The 17,248-nt window shown below is 45.3% G+C and overlaps 1 protein-coding gene across 1 annotated transcript in view; it reads right to left on the reverse strand.

Annotated features, from left to right (window-relative positions):
* The window catches only part of PPFIA2 (PPFI scaffold protein A2), a 1,928,138-nt gene that overhangs the window by 406,764 nt on the left and 1,504,126 nt on the right, over positions 1-17,248 (reverse strand). The window contains exon 15 of the mRNA XM_086919614.1: positions 6,889-7,024. Coding sequence (XP_086775740.1) covers positions 6,889-7,024 — 136 coding nt within the window. The remainder of the gene's footprint in view (positions 1-6,888; positions 7,025-17,248) is intronic.

A 17,248-nucleotide genomic window follows, 5' to 3' on the forward strand; every position in this document is an offset into this window, starting at 1 on the left:
GCCCAGTGCATCATGGGAACAGGGCAGACTAAACTACCAAGCCAATTCTTCACCAGAAAGGAAACAAGCTACCGGGGACCAGTTTCTGGCATTTCAGCCGTCTTCGGCCCGGCTTGCTTGAATCCTGATGGAGCAGTGAGAAAGGGACTCATGTCTGAGTATACCCTGCCACACCTATAGTGGCCAAAATCGATTCAGAAAAGGGGGTGGTGATGAACAGAGTGTCTGAATTGAGCAGACCACTCTTACCCAGTCCAAAGATCAGGGCTTGATCCATCACCGTTATTTATCTCACTGCCCCATCCCAGCTCAGAACCTGGCTATATGCAAATCAGTCTGGCCCTGGCCCAGTGCATCATGGGAACAGGGCAGACTAAACTACCAAGCCAATTCTTCACCAGAAAGGAAACAAGCTACCGGGGACCGGTTTCTGGCATTTCAGCCGTCTTCGGCCCGGCTTGCTTGAATCCTGATGGAGCAGTGAGAAAGGGACTCATGTCTGAGTATACTCTGCCACACCTATAGTGGCCAAAATCGATTCAGAAAAGGGGTTGGTGATGAACAGAGTGTCTGAATTGAGCAGACCACTCTTACCCAGTCCAAAGATCAGGGCTTGATCCATCACCGTTATTTATCTCACTGCCCCATCCTAGCTCAGAACCTGGCTATATGCAAATCAGTCTGGCCCTGGCCCAGTGCATCATGGGAACAGGGCAGACTAAACTACCAAGCCAATTCTTCACCAGAAAGGAAACAAGCTACCGGGGACCGGTTTCTGGCATTTCAGCCGTCTTCGGCCCGGCTTGCTTGAATCCTGATGGAGCAGTGAGAAAGGGACTCATGTCTGAGTATACCCTGCCACACCTATAGTGGCCAAAATCGATTCAGAAAAGGGGGTGGTGATGAACAGAGTGTCTGAATTGAGCAGACCACTCTTACCCAGTCCAAAGATCAGGGCTTGATCCATCACCGTTATTTATCTCACTGCCCCATCCCAGCTCAGAACCTGGCTATATGCAAATCAGTCTGGCCCTGGCCCAGTGCATCATGGGAACAGGGCAGACTAAACTACCAAGCCAATTCTTCACCAGAAAGGAAACAAGCTACCGGGGACCGGTTTCTGGCATTTCAGCCGTCTTCGGCCCGGCTTGCTTGAATCCTGATGGAGCAGTGAGAAAGGGACTCATGTCTGAGTGTACCCTGCCACACCTATAGTGGCCAAAATCGATTCAGAAAAGGGGGTGGTGATGAACAGAGTGTCTGAATTGAGCAGACCACTCTTACCCAGTCCAAAGATCAGGGCTTGATCCATCACCGTTATTTATCTCACTGCCCCATCCCAGCTCAGAACCTGGCTATATGCAAATCAGTCTGGCCCTGGCCCAGTGCATTTTATCTTGGTTACTGACTCTGCTATGAGGCATTCTCTACCTCTAAGCAAATAGTTTTATTATATTTTAATGTTTAATCTTGTTGTATCTTTACGTTGAAGGTTCAAGTCACCTAACCAGTATCATGGGCAAAACCACTATCCCAAGCTCTCGCCCACTGACCCGACAAAAAGCAGCTCTAGCAGCTCCTGTCCCGAGTGTAACGGCAATAGACAAATTGCTACAAAAAGCTATTGGGGTGGTTTCATCTGCCATAGTTAATACAGAAATACGACTTTCCCTTACACCAGCTATGGCCTCCCACTTATTACCTATTACCTGGGACTGCACCCTCACCCATTGTCAATTCGCCTGGTTCTACGTTAGAGTCTCCTGGAGGTGGGCTTCCTTGCGCTCAGATTGTACCATACGCATGCTCGCCCATTAACCCTTTTCCCCATATAGCTACCAAGGTGGTTCAAATACCACCCAAGCGGCGCTCCAGAAATAGAAACATGAAACCACATAAAAAATCTGCAAAGGCAACCATATACGCCTATTGACACACCTCAGGCTGAGCTAGGCCCTGACAACCCCACCTTTGCCCCCCCCCCCCGGTATGGGCTACCCATTTATTAATAGACTTTCAAAATCAAATAGAGCACCTTATCAAATCTCATTTTAAAACCTTGATGAGCAGAATTGATAAAGTTGTATCATTGATAAATACTAAGGGTGGTGAAGGAGGACAGTTATCCGTCCTTACTGGGAGTAATACTGAGAAAGTGGACCTAGGCAATGCTAACCAGGCAAACCAAGCTCTAAGTATAACAAATGGCCCTCGAAGTACAAATCTGGCACCAGGATTGAATCCAATGACTAGACCTAAATGTATTTCTAACATTACCCCCAAGCCGTTAAATCTAGCCTCCCTCGTTTCTCGAGATCCAAACTTGGTTTCACAAGTTAGCATTAGAAACCAGCCAGACCAAGTTCTGGCTCCCCACAAGCCTGTTACGAAATCTCCTAGGAAGGATACCCAACCAACATCACCTTGTCCCCAGTTACCACCTGCGGCTTCTCCGTATGTGGTGATACTAACGGGAGTTCCTTTGCTGGCAGGCGAAAGAGGCGAGACATTCCCAGAGCTGAAGAATAAAATCACCTATTAGCTGAATAAATATAGACCCTTAATGGGCATGGAGCAGGGAGAAATTATATTCGCAAGAAGAGTCAGCTGGTTGGGGACAAAACCCAGGGACATTGAAGGGGATTGTGTAATTGTTAATTTCAGGGATCCTGGAGTTGTCAAATACATTCTGGATTGGGGAGGCCCTAGACAACAGGGTACAATCATCCCACTCCCTCTGGGATACTTTTACTAACAGGAATCAGTTTCAGGCAGGTTTCGGTTACCTTACTTCCATCCAGGTGGAAAAGTGGTTGAATATAACCTACCTATAGCCAATAGATTTTCTGCCTTGAATTTCGTAGATGGACTATCTCACCCACTAAGGCTTATAGAAATAGATTCCAAGGAAGCTAGGTGCCCTGTGGAGGAGTGCCAGAGGGTTGAGGGCGGGTCCCCTTTGACTGATCTTGGGGTACAGGAAGATGAAATCTTAATCCGGCTAGATCGTCCCCTTCTAATGTGTTCGCATCCACACCAGCTATTCCCCCAAGGGTAGAACCCCATAGTACATCAATTGCCTTCGTGGAATCTAGCGGGTATTAGTTCCAAACTAGCTCTTCCGGAATGGGGAGAGCTCGTGGACCAGTACAATTTGTGCTTGTTCCAAGAGACTTGGACGTTGACTGCCCCCATAAGGGTGGGCTTCGCCACATTCCACATACCAGCTGTACAGGGACCAAGAGGGAGACCCTCGTGGGGACTATGCATTTGGGTAGCCTCGCACTTGGGTTGTTCAGTGTGGCGGTCCTCAACGTTTACCTGCGCTCCACTCCCCACACGGTGCGCTCCTCTACATTAAATGCTTTAGATGAGCTCCTTACACTATTTCCCTCACCAACACATAGAATCATGGGGGGTGATTTCAACAGTCATTTCTAACCCTTGGCAGGGATTCCTCCTGTAACTCAGGACGAGGATTCCACCTGGCTTATTCAGGAATGCTCTATGTACCTGGCAAAGCGCTGGTCGAAAATGGCTTTACAGATCAACAAGCTCTTATTAACCCATTCTCTCAGAGCCTGTAATGGCAGACTACCTCCTGGTGTCCCGGGCAAGGTCACCTATAATAGAGTAAGGAAAAGCACAACTATTGACTACATTATGGTCAAAGTAGAATTTTGGTCCCAAATCAGGGCCTTGAGCATAATCCCAAGGGTAGATAGTGACAATAACCTTCTGTCACTAGAATTAAAAGACACATTGGGATACCGACTTAGACCGGGGGAGCTGGAAACCTATGTTGACACAAATCTAATCTTAACTGCAGGTGGCAGACGCATAAGATGGGCCAGGTTTGTGCTCGATCCTGAAAAAATAGCTGACTTATACCAGCACGTCACTTGCTCCCTAGTGAAGGCTTTTGAACTCCCGGCTGAAAATTTGGAGTCTTCTTATTTCCATGCGCTTGTGACCATCCATTCTAATTTAACCATCATGTTGGCCTCCTACTTTTACACCACAGTTAATAGGAGGCCGTGGCCAAAGAAACAGGCCCAATGGTACACCAAACAGTGTAGGTTGGCTAAATGCGCACTCGTCAGGGAAGTAAAAACTGGATCTGTTCAGAGCATTAGAGCAGCTAGACTCTCTTACAAGAGTATAACTGCTGAATCTAAGCCAGAATGGGAGGTATTAAGGTGGGCAAATATAAAAGAAGCCCTGGACGGACGTGACTACAGAGCTTTTTGGAATTTAGTTGAACGGGCTCGTCCGAAGGTCCGTCTGCACTAATACCGAATCTGAGTGAAGAGGTTTGGATAGCGCTTTTTAAATATTTGTTTTCCCTCAACGATGCCCCAACTTCGGGAGATTTATTCACCCCTCCGAATGGAATACATGCCTCAGGAGTACTGGCTATAAAAGTCTATAATTATCCACCATGTACTATGCTGGAGATTCAGGCGGTCCTTAGAAGCCTGTCTCTCGGGAAGGCTCCGGGATTGGACAGAATCCCTGGAGACCTATTCTGGTGTGAGCAGAAGGTTTGTGTACCTTATATTTGATTATATTTTAATGCCATCCTTCACGGTATGGAAATCCCACACACATGGTTAGGGGCAGGGATCATCCCCATTCAAAAAAAGGCCTCCCCACTCGACCCGGCGAATTACCGCCCCATTAGCCTGATTGACGTCTTGCAGAAATTGTTTGCCCGCTTTTTACTAACGAGGTTGCAGTGTTGGATTGATGAACATCACATCCTGACCTCCCTCCAAGCGGGCTTTCGTGCCAAGGTCTCTACCATCGACCAACTGTTCAGACTTTAATTGGTCTACTGGAAGACGGTGATATTGGGAGCTGGTAACCTGTATTTGATCTTTGTAGATCTTCGATCTGCCTTTAATTTGGTACAGAGGGATAAGCTCTGGGCCATATTGTTAGAGATGGGTGCCCCAGTATACTTGTGCCAATTGTTCAAACGCTTACATCAAGGCACCTTTGCGAGGGTGAGGTATGGGAGAAACGGGGAACGTACAACCTCCTTCCGGTCGAAAAGGTTGTCAGGCAGGGGTGAGTCTTGGCCCCCACGCTGTTCTCCCTGTTTCTTAATGGGTTGATCGACCATCTTTTGGGTGCGAGGGATTTAGACTCTCCTAGTCTAGCTTCACGTAAAATACCAGCCCTGATGTTCGTTGATGATACCCTCCTATTATCAAAATCTTCTATGGGTATTCAGCGAACTCTGGAGGGGTTCTGCTCTTTTTGCAGAACTAGAAAGCTGGAGATCAATCTTTCAAAAACCAAATACATGGTCTATCACGCTAAATCAACCAATTGCCCTCACCCCCATTTGTATGGCTCAGCACTGGAAAGAGTTTCTACATTTGAATACTTGGGGGTAACATTAAACTATAGGATGGAGTGGGGGTCGCACATGGCCAAGGCAAATCAGAAGTTGACTCAAGCCTTTGGTGGAATCTTAATGGTATGTAACGAGTGCTCAGATAAAACCCTGGGACCACCAGTCGAAATTTATAAAGCCCAGGCGAGGGGTGGTGTGCTCTATGGTGTAGAGTTGTGGGGCCACGCTAGCGCCACCTCATTGCCTATCACTGAGAATAGCTTCATCAGGCGCCTATTGAGACTTCCCCAGAGCACCCCTCTGATCCCACTATGCCTAGATTTGGGTTTGGTCCCTGTTCAGGATGTCATGATCACTCGCCCCTTGTTGTACTGGAGGCGTCGCTGGACTACTTCAGAGCTGCTAAGTTATAGAGAGGACTTAAGGGACATACTGGCTATAAGGGGAGTGAGGAAAATCCCCTGGTTAAAACACGTGAAGCAGCTCTGCTATGCAGTGGGTAGGGCAGACATGTGGCTGTCCCCAGAGCAAACTTGTGCCTTGATCACTAAAAGGTCTTTGGCCAATGTACTCAAACAACATCGAAGGGATCTTTTAGCACTTAACCCTGGCTTGGGTAATTTGACCAATAGACTATTAGAAGTCAAGGACAATTACCACTATGAGCGATTCCTGGACGACATTCAGCCCCTACTGGCGAAGAAACTATACGTCCAATTTAGACATGGAACACTCCCAATTAGGGCATTGACCAATAAGTGGGTTAGTGCATCCCGTGCAGTTAGCACATGCCCAGGGTGTGAAGGTAGTGAGGAGAAAGATCTGCACGTTCTGCTCTTCTGCCATTTCTACTCTCAGGCTACAGCTAAATGGATTGTGCAATTATGCAAGAATATGGGTCTCAGGGACTACAGGGAAGTATTCAGAATCTTAAAATGTGATACTCCCCCCCTGAATGTGTTCGTGACCTCCAGATATCTCTTGTCCATGTGGTGCTCAAGAAGCGTGAAAATTAAAAATACAAAATTGTGAGAATTTTAATACCATTGTGACTATTGTAACCTGTAAGGAATTCTATCAAACAGGGTCGTTTCTGGACCTCCTATATTTTAGTAGGTCGTTTTTAACGCTGAATACCAAAATTGTTCTTAACTGTATTGTTTTCCTTGTAGCATGAGTACATTGCATCGTTTTTATTACGGTATTGTCTTGGTATTTTAAAATTTTGTACATGTGCTTTTAGGGCTTTTAGCCGATAATAAAGCTTTTTTGACTGACTGACTGACTGACAGACACTGTTGGTCATTCCCAAAACTGCAAAGAGTAACCCTTGTCAAAAAGAACATCAAAAATGTATATTCTCAATGTTCCACTGCTTCTATTAGCCTTCGACTTTGTTTTTTGGCAAGTGGAATACTGCACCTTGCATCTGTCTCCAATTACTTAAGATTTTCAAACGTATACTTTACTCTCAAAATTGTAGCGAAACGAATGAATTTAGCAGTAAAAACATAAGAGCAAACCTTTGGTTCCTCCCTTTGGACACCCGTGCGCCCTCGTCTTGGCCTCCGGATCACCTTTGTGGATCGGTAATCGGAGTGACTGTCAACGAGTGATCCCATGGAGTACCTCATCTCTGCTGATGTGTCCAGGTGGGTCCTAAAACAGGAATTTGGGATAAATCAATCATCTGAAGAGTGCTGCTAAATCGAAAAATAATCTGTATTGAGGGATGGTGAGGGAGGTGGATGGATGGCTGAAAGAAATTCACTTTTTATAGTAATCTGATGAAAGCTTCTGAAATTGGTAATGATTTTGTAAATAAAAGTACTTTGCCAAAAATCACACTTTCATTGTTTTATCCAAAAGTTAGGGACACTAACAAGAAAAGCAACTTCAATGTGCAGCTGATTACTTTGCATTCAGTGTGTTTTCCTTAAGGTTTCTACAAGGTGATGTGTGCGTGAGAGGTAAGCATTAGCGTGATCTAAATAATATGAATTCAACCTTTATTCACAATACTTCTAAGACCGCACGAGGCAGTGTGTCTCCCAAGTCAATGTGCAATAAATAGGGCTCATGAAGAATTTATTTCTACAAAATAAATGACTCAGAAAACATTCTTTTGTTAAAGTGAAGCATGCCTATGTTATGAGTATTTGTTTTTAGCTTATTCTTGACACGGGCCTGAAGACCTAAAAAAAAACCAACAAACGTCAGATGCTTCTGTTCCCTATTTTACAAGCTAGATCCATTTTAAGAAATTATTCTGATTTTCTTTGATACATATGCAGCTCTTTCACATACCTGTTGAGCTCAAGACGCCCTTTATGGGACCTTGGGTTTTAGAGTCTGTTATAGGCACTCACTAAATACCGCCATAAATTAAATGGAAATAAATAAATAGTGCTACAAGGTGGACATTTAAAATGTCCATGTTTATTTGGTATTCACATTTTAATAATGAAACGTTCTTTAAATACAGGTGCATTCAGGGGACCACGATTGACGTTGCTCCCTGAGCTCTGGCAAACCAGCGAAATGGCGTGGCCATTACTCAGATTGAGTCCAAACCTTGACAGGCAAGCAGACAGCCGGAGTCCGAGTAGATGCAGTGAACTCTGGGGACAATTATTTTGACGGGACCATCAACCTGTAAAGCCCAAGAAGCAGACCGCAGATTTGGGCCTAAACATGCCTAATTTGCCTGGTATGCAGCCCGAACAGCCGTCATTCATCAGGACACATCCATGGCGGCAGCTAGCTCAACAATCCTGAACCCTCGGCTCGCTCGCCGGTGCGTTCACGCAGTGCACGTGGGAGCCCACCGTAAGACAGGGGCGGGTTGGGCAGCATAACTCCAGGATACCGATCCCTATATATCCTCCTGTTGCCATCCTGATACTCAACCATGCACTGCCAGACAGAGGGACAGTGGGTGTGGAGGCCCAGAATCTTCCCAATAGTGAGTGCCTCACCACACAAATATGACACAGTGCAATGGGCATGTGGCCATAACCGTCGCAACTCTTACCTGCCGCAATCTTGCCATCTACAAACAGTGGGCCTGATTTCTCTCTACCTCATGCCACAGAACATTACACGGATGGAAGGTGAAAAGATGGGAAACAGAGAGTGGAATGGGCAAACATTGCCTTGTGAAACAGGTGACAGAGTGGCGGCCACTAACTAATCAGGGACCAAACGAGGCTACCCACTGTAAAGGGCGAGTCCTGCCTACCGATATCACCTTGCCTAACAGCAACACCCGCACGTGAGAGAACCCCTTTTCTTCTCTGGACTGTGGGCATTGAGTGAAGTACCTCGCATACTGGGACTTGATCTCTACGGCACCCTTCACCACCCCCCATATGCCCATCCCCTATCCTACACCCTCCTTCCTCCATGCAACAGTAACTTACTCAGCTGGGCAATGATGGTCCCACAAACCTCTATGACTTATGTGGCAGAGTTTTTATGTGTCTGTAGGATCCTGGTTGCCATACCTCCTTCACTTCACAGTGGTAGTTGGGAGATCCAAAAAATACTCCTCTACTCCCAGTGTCACAGAAGGCCATTGTCAAAGAGAATATCGCAGTGAGGTCCAGGGGTCTTACCATGGACTCAAAGATGACTGGTCTTATGCTGGACATGAAGATCATAAAAGGGCAATGTGGGAGTTATACACTAACTTTGATTGTCTCGACCAAATACTATTTGGATTAGTGAAGCGATAAATACCAGAAGAATAATCCATATACCCAACTGAGACCCTGTTAAAATTAATATAATTTAACAATGTCTCGTGGGGTATCAATAAAAAGACATGTATTATATAATTCACTGAACTGTGACAACACAAAGACAATGTGCTAACACAATTATTAATCAAATGTATTTGAACAATTATAAAATGACAGAGCAGCATCAATTATTGATTTTAAATGTGCTCAGGGTGTAAAAGTGAACACATAGTGCTTGTGAAAGACAAGTGCATGAAAACACATATAAGGAAAATGGACGACAATGTCTTTATTTCTGTGTTTACTCATGCAGCACGTAAGGTCTTTCCGTGCTTGTGGTTTATCCTGATAGCAGAATTGTTTGATCTACAGACACTTTTAGGTGTGTGATTGCCTTACTGGGTAATTTACAATTCGGTTTGGCTGACTTCCCTGCTAATCCGATCATCTTTCTTGAGGTGCTTCACTTTCATCCCTCTCCAGTATGATGCCGGGTGACATGATTGATTTGCTTCTAAATACAGATAATTGACCATTGCCTGGATGTATTACAGGCAGCAATCATATGTGTTGTCCTTTTTTGCCCCGATGATGAACTCGAACTATGGAAGGTCGAAACAGCATCAATATATACCGGCAGAGTAAGGGATCTCTATTGTGCTATGAAAACTTAATGAAATATCGGACTTACTTGATTCATGCACAATATTTATTATTTTGGTTCTTTTAGCTGTCCATTGTCCTTATAAGTGTTTAACTTTTCGCTGTTCACTTGTCTTTCATGAGCCTGGTATGTTTGCTTTTGATCCCTGAGCACATTTACGATTAATAATTTATGCTGTGCTCAATAATCTTTTAATTGTTCAGATACATTTGCTTACTAATTCTGTTGCCATATTTTCTTTGTGTTGTCAAAATTCAGTAACGGACACAATACATGTCTTTCTATTCCTACCCTTTGAGGCATTGTTATATGATATCAGCTTACATAGGCTGTCCCCGGAGTTATGCTTCATTCGACAAAAGGTGGTGGACCTTGAGGACTATTCAAGGTGAAATAACTTCTGATACTTTAGCATCCCACTAAAAATGGAGAACTTGGATTTTAAGGACTTCCTGCTTCATCTCATCTACAGACTTACTGGCCTCTCTTCCCCACACTCTACTGTTGGAAATAGAGAGAGCACAGAAGAATAAATCGCACATCTCATCTTCTAGAGAAGTCATCATGTTGTGACGCATCATCTAGACTGATTTGCATATAGCTGGGTCTAAACTTAGGTGGCAAAGTGAGCTAAAGAATGATGATGGATTCAACCCAGATGTGTGACTGGGGGTAAGTGTCTGAAAAGTTTCAACGCTCCGTCCATCATCTCCCTATGTTTGCTTTGTTCACCCTAAGTTGGCAGGGTGTGCCCAGAAGTGGGTCCCTGGCTCATTTTACCAATGGATTAAAGCTAGCCTGCCTGATGCAGGCTGTTAGCCCGGAACTGGCCCCAGGATGCTTGTTTCCAGTTCAGGGAAGACCTGGCTTGGCAGTTTGAGCTGGACTGTTCCCATGAAGCACAGGGTCAAGACTGATTTGTATGTAGCTGGGTCTGAACTGAGGTGGCGAAGTGAGCTAACGAATGATGATGGATTCAACCCAGATCTGTGACTGGGGGTGAGTGTCTGAAAAGTTTCACGCTCCATCCTTCATCTCCTTGTGTTTGCTTTGTTTGCCCTAAGTTGGCAGGGTATGTCCAGACGAGGGTCCCTTGATCACTTTGCCACTGGATTCAAGCTAGACTGGCCGATGAGGGCTGTTAGGCCAAAACTGGTCCCAGGATGATTGTTTCTGGTTCAGGGAAGACCTGTCTTGGCAGTTTGGGCTGGACTGTTCACAGGAGGCAAAGGGTCAAAACTAATTTGCATATCGCTGGGTCTGAACTGAGGTGTCAAAGTGAGCTAAAGAAAGAGGATGGATTCAACCCAGATCTGTGACTAGGGGTGAGTACCTGAAAAGTTTCAGCGCTCCGTCCATCATCTCCTTGTGTTTGCTTTGTTCGCTTTAAGTTGGCAGGGTATGCCCAGTCGTAGATCCCTTTCTCACTTTGCCACTGGATTCAATCTAGCCTGGCTGATGAGGGCTGTTAGCCCGAAACCGGTCCCAGGATGCTTGTTTCCAGTTCAGGGAAGACCTGGCTTGGTAGTTCAGGCTGGACTGTTCCCATGAGGCACAGGGTCAAGACTGATTTGCATATAGCTGGGTCTGAACTGAGGTGGCTAAGTGAGCTAAATAATGATTTGGTATTCAACCCAGATCTGTGACTGGGGATGAGTGTCTGAAAAGTTTCAGCACAATGTCCATCATCTCCTTGTGTTTGCCGGGACCCATCATTGCCTGCTTTCTTCGCCATTCACATGTCAGTCAGATACTCATGAAGACACCCTACGACCTAGAAGGCCACAATATCTACGTTGTGGGGGACTTTCCACCAGACACCAACTCTAAAAGAAGGGCCTTCCCTGACCTACAGCGTCAGCTCAAAAATGGGGCATTAAATAGGGCCTAATAGAACCCACCACAATGTGGATACCAATCGATGGACAATTCAGAGACGACAGGGACAGGCTTACTGGCTAGTATCCCCAACTCGAACATGGACACAGCACTGGAACCCTCACCACAGTGTGCAGCCCCAAGTACTTGCCACAACACTCAGCTGCTGAGGGTTGTTGCAGCAGGACAAAAGAAAGTATCTTTCAGAGAGAAAGTTATCAAGACATTGGAGGAGGTCATGCAGGCTACCCTTCAAGACAAATCTTGGTCCCTGTGTGAACTTGTGCCATCCACAGAGACGAACTCTATGACCCCGCCACCTGTATATACCTGAACTGCTTTATCTTGGATAATATTTCACCTGTGACCGCATGGAAAGATAAGTATCGGATAACCATGAGAACACTGATGCTGTTGTATCTCTTATATAATATGTTCATTCCATTCTTAAGCCATGTGTTTGTTCCACTACTCAGTTCACCTCAGGTTAAGACAGCCACCCTGAACAATGGACCACCCCAGCTCAACTCTCTTAGTGGGTTGTGCACCCACTCCCTCATACAGTCATGTTCTTTAGTCACTTTACAGGTCTCATCCCTGACAGTCCCCAATGCTACTCCAGGAGATTTGCGCGCACCCTCTGTCATGCAGTCCAGCCATGGATGCTAAGGAAATTGTACATAGTCTTTCATCTAATCTTTAGCAAACACCCAACTACTGCCAATGGATATTCCTTTCTATGTCACCTGTTTTGATCTTCGGTCTGCAATGATACGGACCCCTCCCTTTCTCTCCCCATCAGCGCCCAACTGACCCATATTAGGCTTGTCTTCCAGGTTGTATTTCTCACAACCCACCCATGGCCCTGAGCCCACATGCATACCTCTCTACACATTCCCCCCCCCCTTCCTGTGGCCCTACAACACCAGGGTGCTGTGTAATCAGAAGGTAGTACACATACTTTTATGTTTTTCATGTCCTGGTATTGAAAAATACCCAAGTTCCTGTTTCACTACTGGGAAGCCTGCCCCTCTTATAGGAGAACATTGGGGTCCTTATTACCCCATATACGCTGTAATTTCTACTTAGGAGGAGGTAGATCAGTCATGTTTTATATCTCTGGAATGGCAATGATAAATCCTTATTCGTGATAACGTCAAATTTATTATTACACTCTTAAAAATGCCACTTTAAGAAATAGTGCATTGTTCTACTCTTAGCCCTGGGTACCTGCAGCCTGTTTCCAATACACATATGGGGTGAGTGAAAGCTGGATTTTGTGCATTCCCTCTAGAGAGCCACACACTTGGTGTGACTTGATAGGCCTTGATGGGGCATGCTGACAGGATGGGAGGGAGGACCTAGGCAAAGCCTCACACTTACACCTGAATAGGCTGTGTTCTGCCCCCACACATCAGGCTGCACACACCCCCCAAAGTGATTCTGGAGCCAGGGCAAGAAGGGAGATCCTCTGTGCACTTGAAGTCCCTTCTTTGAAGTCTCCCCTACTCCAAAGGCACCACTGGGTATAAGAACTGAACGTCAGACCCAACTACTTCATTACACTTCTAGATTTTAGGATATCCTGGCCTGAAGAAGGACTGTTGTGCTGAGGGACTGCCACTCTGCTGTACTGTTGTGCTGGAAGAACTGCTTTCTGCTGTGCTGTGCTGACTTTCTGCCCTCTCTTCCTGGGTGAGGAAGACTAGACCTGCCTCTCTTGTTCCCAGAACCCAGAGTGACTCCAAGTGCTAGCTGGCTACCCTCCTGATCCAAAGACTCAAGGACATAACAGACTTCAAACCACCATGTTCATACACCTAAGATCATTGGAAGTGGGCCTATGGTGTTCTGCTTCAACACTGATGCATCCTCTGCTGCAAGAGCTGAATTGATGCATCATCTTCTTTGCAGAGGCAGCACTGGTGCATCGCCTTTGGAACTAGTGCATTGCTCTCAGGACTGACTGTTAAACTTGGCATCATTGGCGTGAGTCTCCCTTCCATTGTTTGCTGTTTCCTCTTGTGGTTTGCTATGTTTTTGCTGGTCTAGATGCTTTGGGAACTCTGCCACTGATTTTCAGTGCCAAAGTGCAAGTGCCCCCTTTTGTAAACTGTTGTATGGATTAGTGATTCCATGATTGGTTACTTGATTTACTAGTCAGACCCTAGTACAGTGCACCATGTGTGCCCAGGGCCTGTAAATCAAATGCTGCTGGTGGGCTTGCAGCACTGATTGTGTCACCCACAGAAGCAGCTTGTAAAATGTGGCCCAGGTCTCCTATTGCAGAGCCTGTGTACAGTCTGGGACTGCCATGTCGACTTGGGAAGTGCACCCACTTGCCAGTCCCCAAACCTTCCCTTTTCTGAATGTTAGTCACCCCTAAGGTAGGCTGAAGGTAGCCCCTGTGGGCAGGGTGCATTGTATGTAAAAGGTAAGACATGCCCAGATGTGTGTGGCATGTCCTACTAGTGAAATACTGCCAATTTCGTGTTTCACTATTGCAAGGCTATCTGTTCCCTTAGGCCAGAATAGGCAGTTTGCCTATAACATCTTATAAACATAACTGACCCAGGGAACAAGATGGGAAAATAAAATGTAGTATGCCTGAACTCAGAATGTTAAAGTGCATCTTTTAGTGTGGGTGAATTTAACATTCTGTGTTTGAAAATACCACTTTTAGAAAGTAGGTATTTTCTTGCTTAACCATCCAGTGTGCCTCTGCTAGGTTTGTGTATGGCATGTCTGGCCTGTGAGTGACAGGAGCTGGGAGAGGGCAGCAGCTCCGGCAGTTTGATGAGTCAAGGCTGGGCTGAATGGGGCCTGGGTTGAATTTAGAGTAGGGGGAGGAGATTTCCTTTCACCTGCCTGGGCCAGGTCTGCTTTCAACAATGCTGTCTCCACTTCCTGCCAGGATCTGCACCAGTGAGGACAAAACTGGTTTTGGCTGGGTAAAGACACTATCTGCCTTCATAGAAAAAATGATTTGTTTGCATAAAAAGGGGGAGCCTGACCCCAGAACCTTAGATCACTTCTGGGAAATCAAGAGGAACCTTTGCCAAGGAGAAGAACCGGAGAAGCTGAAGGAGGATTACGGCCCCTGTGCTGTTTGCTGTTTGGAGTTGGCCTACAGTGGTTACTTGTTGTCAAGAAAAAGAGAAAAGGACTTTGCTGTTTGCTTTGTCACCTGCTTGAAGAAAAGATCTCCAAGGGCTTGAAACTGAGCTTGCCTCCTGTCTGTAGTCACAGGGATGACTTCCTCCCCAGCTCCCCTGAATTTCTTTGCAGGGAATTCCAACCTGAAAAGAGGTGCCTGTTGCTGTTTTGGACCTCTAGAGACTGTTTGTTGCTTGGAGCTGAAAGATCGACACAACGAGGAAGGAGCGTGTCGCATCCGCACCGATTCCGGACGCATCGCCAAGTCACGGAGAAGACGCGTGCCACATCCACACCTGGTCCTGACGCAGTGCTGTTTGGTCTTGTTTAGATACAGATTATTTATTTTTCTAAACCGGTGTGGTGCCCATTTGTAGTGTTTTCACCATGTTACTGTATGTGTTCACAAAGGCTTTACACACTGCTCTGAGATAAGCCTGTCTGCTCCTGCCAAACTACTAAGGGGGTGAGCAGGGGTTATTTTAGGAGTATATCCCTCTTTCCCTGACTAGAAGCAAGGGTCCCTATTTGGACAAAGGTGCAAACCATTGCCAACTAGAGACCCTAATTTCTAACACTGACGCATTGCCGTTGTTACCTGGAGAAACCCAACGCATCAAAAAGCCAGCGCACTGCACTCAGAAATGATGCATCTTCTACTATCTTCTACTGCAAAAAAGCAGCTTGATGCATTCCGTTCAGAACCAGAATCACCCTCGGAACCAACGCTTCTCTGCTGAAGCTTGGAGAAAATTGGCGCATCGCTGCTGCAGTGTGGACCATCAATGACACATTGCCTTACCTGCATCCCACATCTTCTCGTCCTCATCGATGCATCAAGGTACTTTTACAGCAGGCCAAACCTGGTCCCTGTATCCGAGCTGCACTCCAATGCGGTCCGCCTCAACGTTAGACTTTGTACAAGTCCAGCACAACCAGATATCTCAATTAGGCACTTATAAGTGCTAATTTAACATTTATTCTCAAAAAAATCGTATCTCAAGTTCTGCTCATTAGATTTTTGTTGTTTTGGTCTGGTTTTATTTATAAGATTAAGTTCTATTTTTTTTAACCTGGTGTGGACAAATGCTTTATACATTGCCTCTTAAATTAAGCCAGACTGCTCTGTGCTAAGCTACCGAAGGGTATGCGCAGGGTAATTTAGGGTGTTGTTGACTTACCCTGACTAGGATTGTGGTTCCTGCTTGGACAGGATGCATAACTCTGCTAACTAAAAACCCAATTCCTAATACCACTCATGGAAGAGATTGGATTAATTAATTAATCAATGGCCTTTTCCTCCCAACATCCAACATATTTACTATCTTGTGGACGTTATTTTCCCGTGATTTATTCATGACTTCCTGTGGCCCTTCCTCTCCCCTCTTTTGGCATTGCTTGGCCAGCACCCTCTCTCCTACCTCTCATACCCACCCGATATTAGACGAGTCAGGTCATGACGCACTACCTAACCTTGTTCATGTCTATTTGCTGGTGGACTAGCAGTGCTTCTACTTCTATATCCACTTACATATCTGTTTATCCATTGCCTTGCACGATTCTACTAGAAGGGTAACAGGACGCATTCAACACCAACGGTGATCATGATAATAACAGATGAGAACAGCATTTTGAGCTCCTACAGTCTCTCTTCCCGAATCCTGTCTACATGTAAGAATAGCACAGGTACATACGCATTCACACCTATGCCATGGGGCCCATATGATTGAATGAATAATAGTGTACACCTTAATAGGTTTCTCTTTTCTGCTTTCTTTTGTGATACTTCTAATGGTTACTGCAGTGTAGAACTCCTTGTATGATATGTTCCCTACTTGTTTTCACTGCTGTGTGTTAACAAACGTGTGGTGTGGTTGACAATATTTGCACTGTAATGCAAAATATACCTACCAAAAATCATTAAAAAAGTGTGTTATTTTATTAACAGCAAGGGTGAGCAAACCACATGTTTGGGAATCGAAACAGAGAGAACCCAAAAAACGGTTCCTCTTAGGAAAGTAAAAATACTACTATGTTAAACTGAGTGAGCTAATTAAGGCCTCACATAGTTATATAATATATACCGATTTTTCCATTGTCTGACAATATTCAGTCCATCAGTTCATGCTCATGCACCTAAACAGACACAAACTTCAAAGAAAACCTAGATTAGCTGACAAGCTTTTTTTCTACAGGAGGAGCAATCAGAGTGTTCAACTCCACTTGTTGAGAAAACTCTAACACCTCTTCATTTTAGTCTTCATCGAAGAAGTGACTGATAGTTTTTTTCAACTTAATTATATTTTTGAGATAAACCTCAGAATTGTGTGATACTTAAGGTGTTACTGAATAATGCACTGTGGTAAGTAACAATATAGAGGAAACAAGAATACATCGTCTAATTTGCAGACCAAGCACACTGGTATCAGTGCAGAACAAAAT

This window comes from Lissotriton vulgaris, chromosome 1_1, assembly GCF_964263255.1.
Source record: "Lissotriton vulgaris chromosome 1_1, aLisVul1.2, whole genome shotgun sequence".
In the NCBI taxonomy this organism is placed as follows: domain Eukaryota; kingdom Metazoa; phylum Chordata; class Amphibia; order Caudata; family Salamandridae; genus Lissotriton; species Lissotriton vulgaris.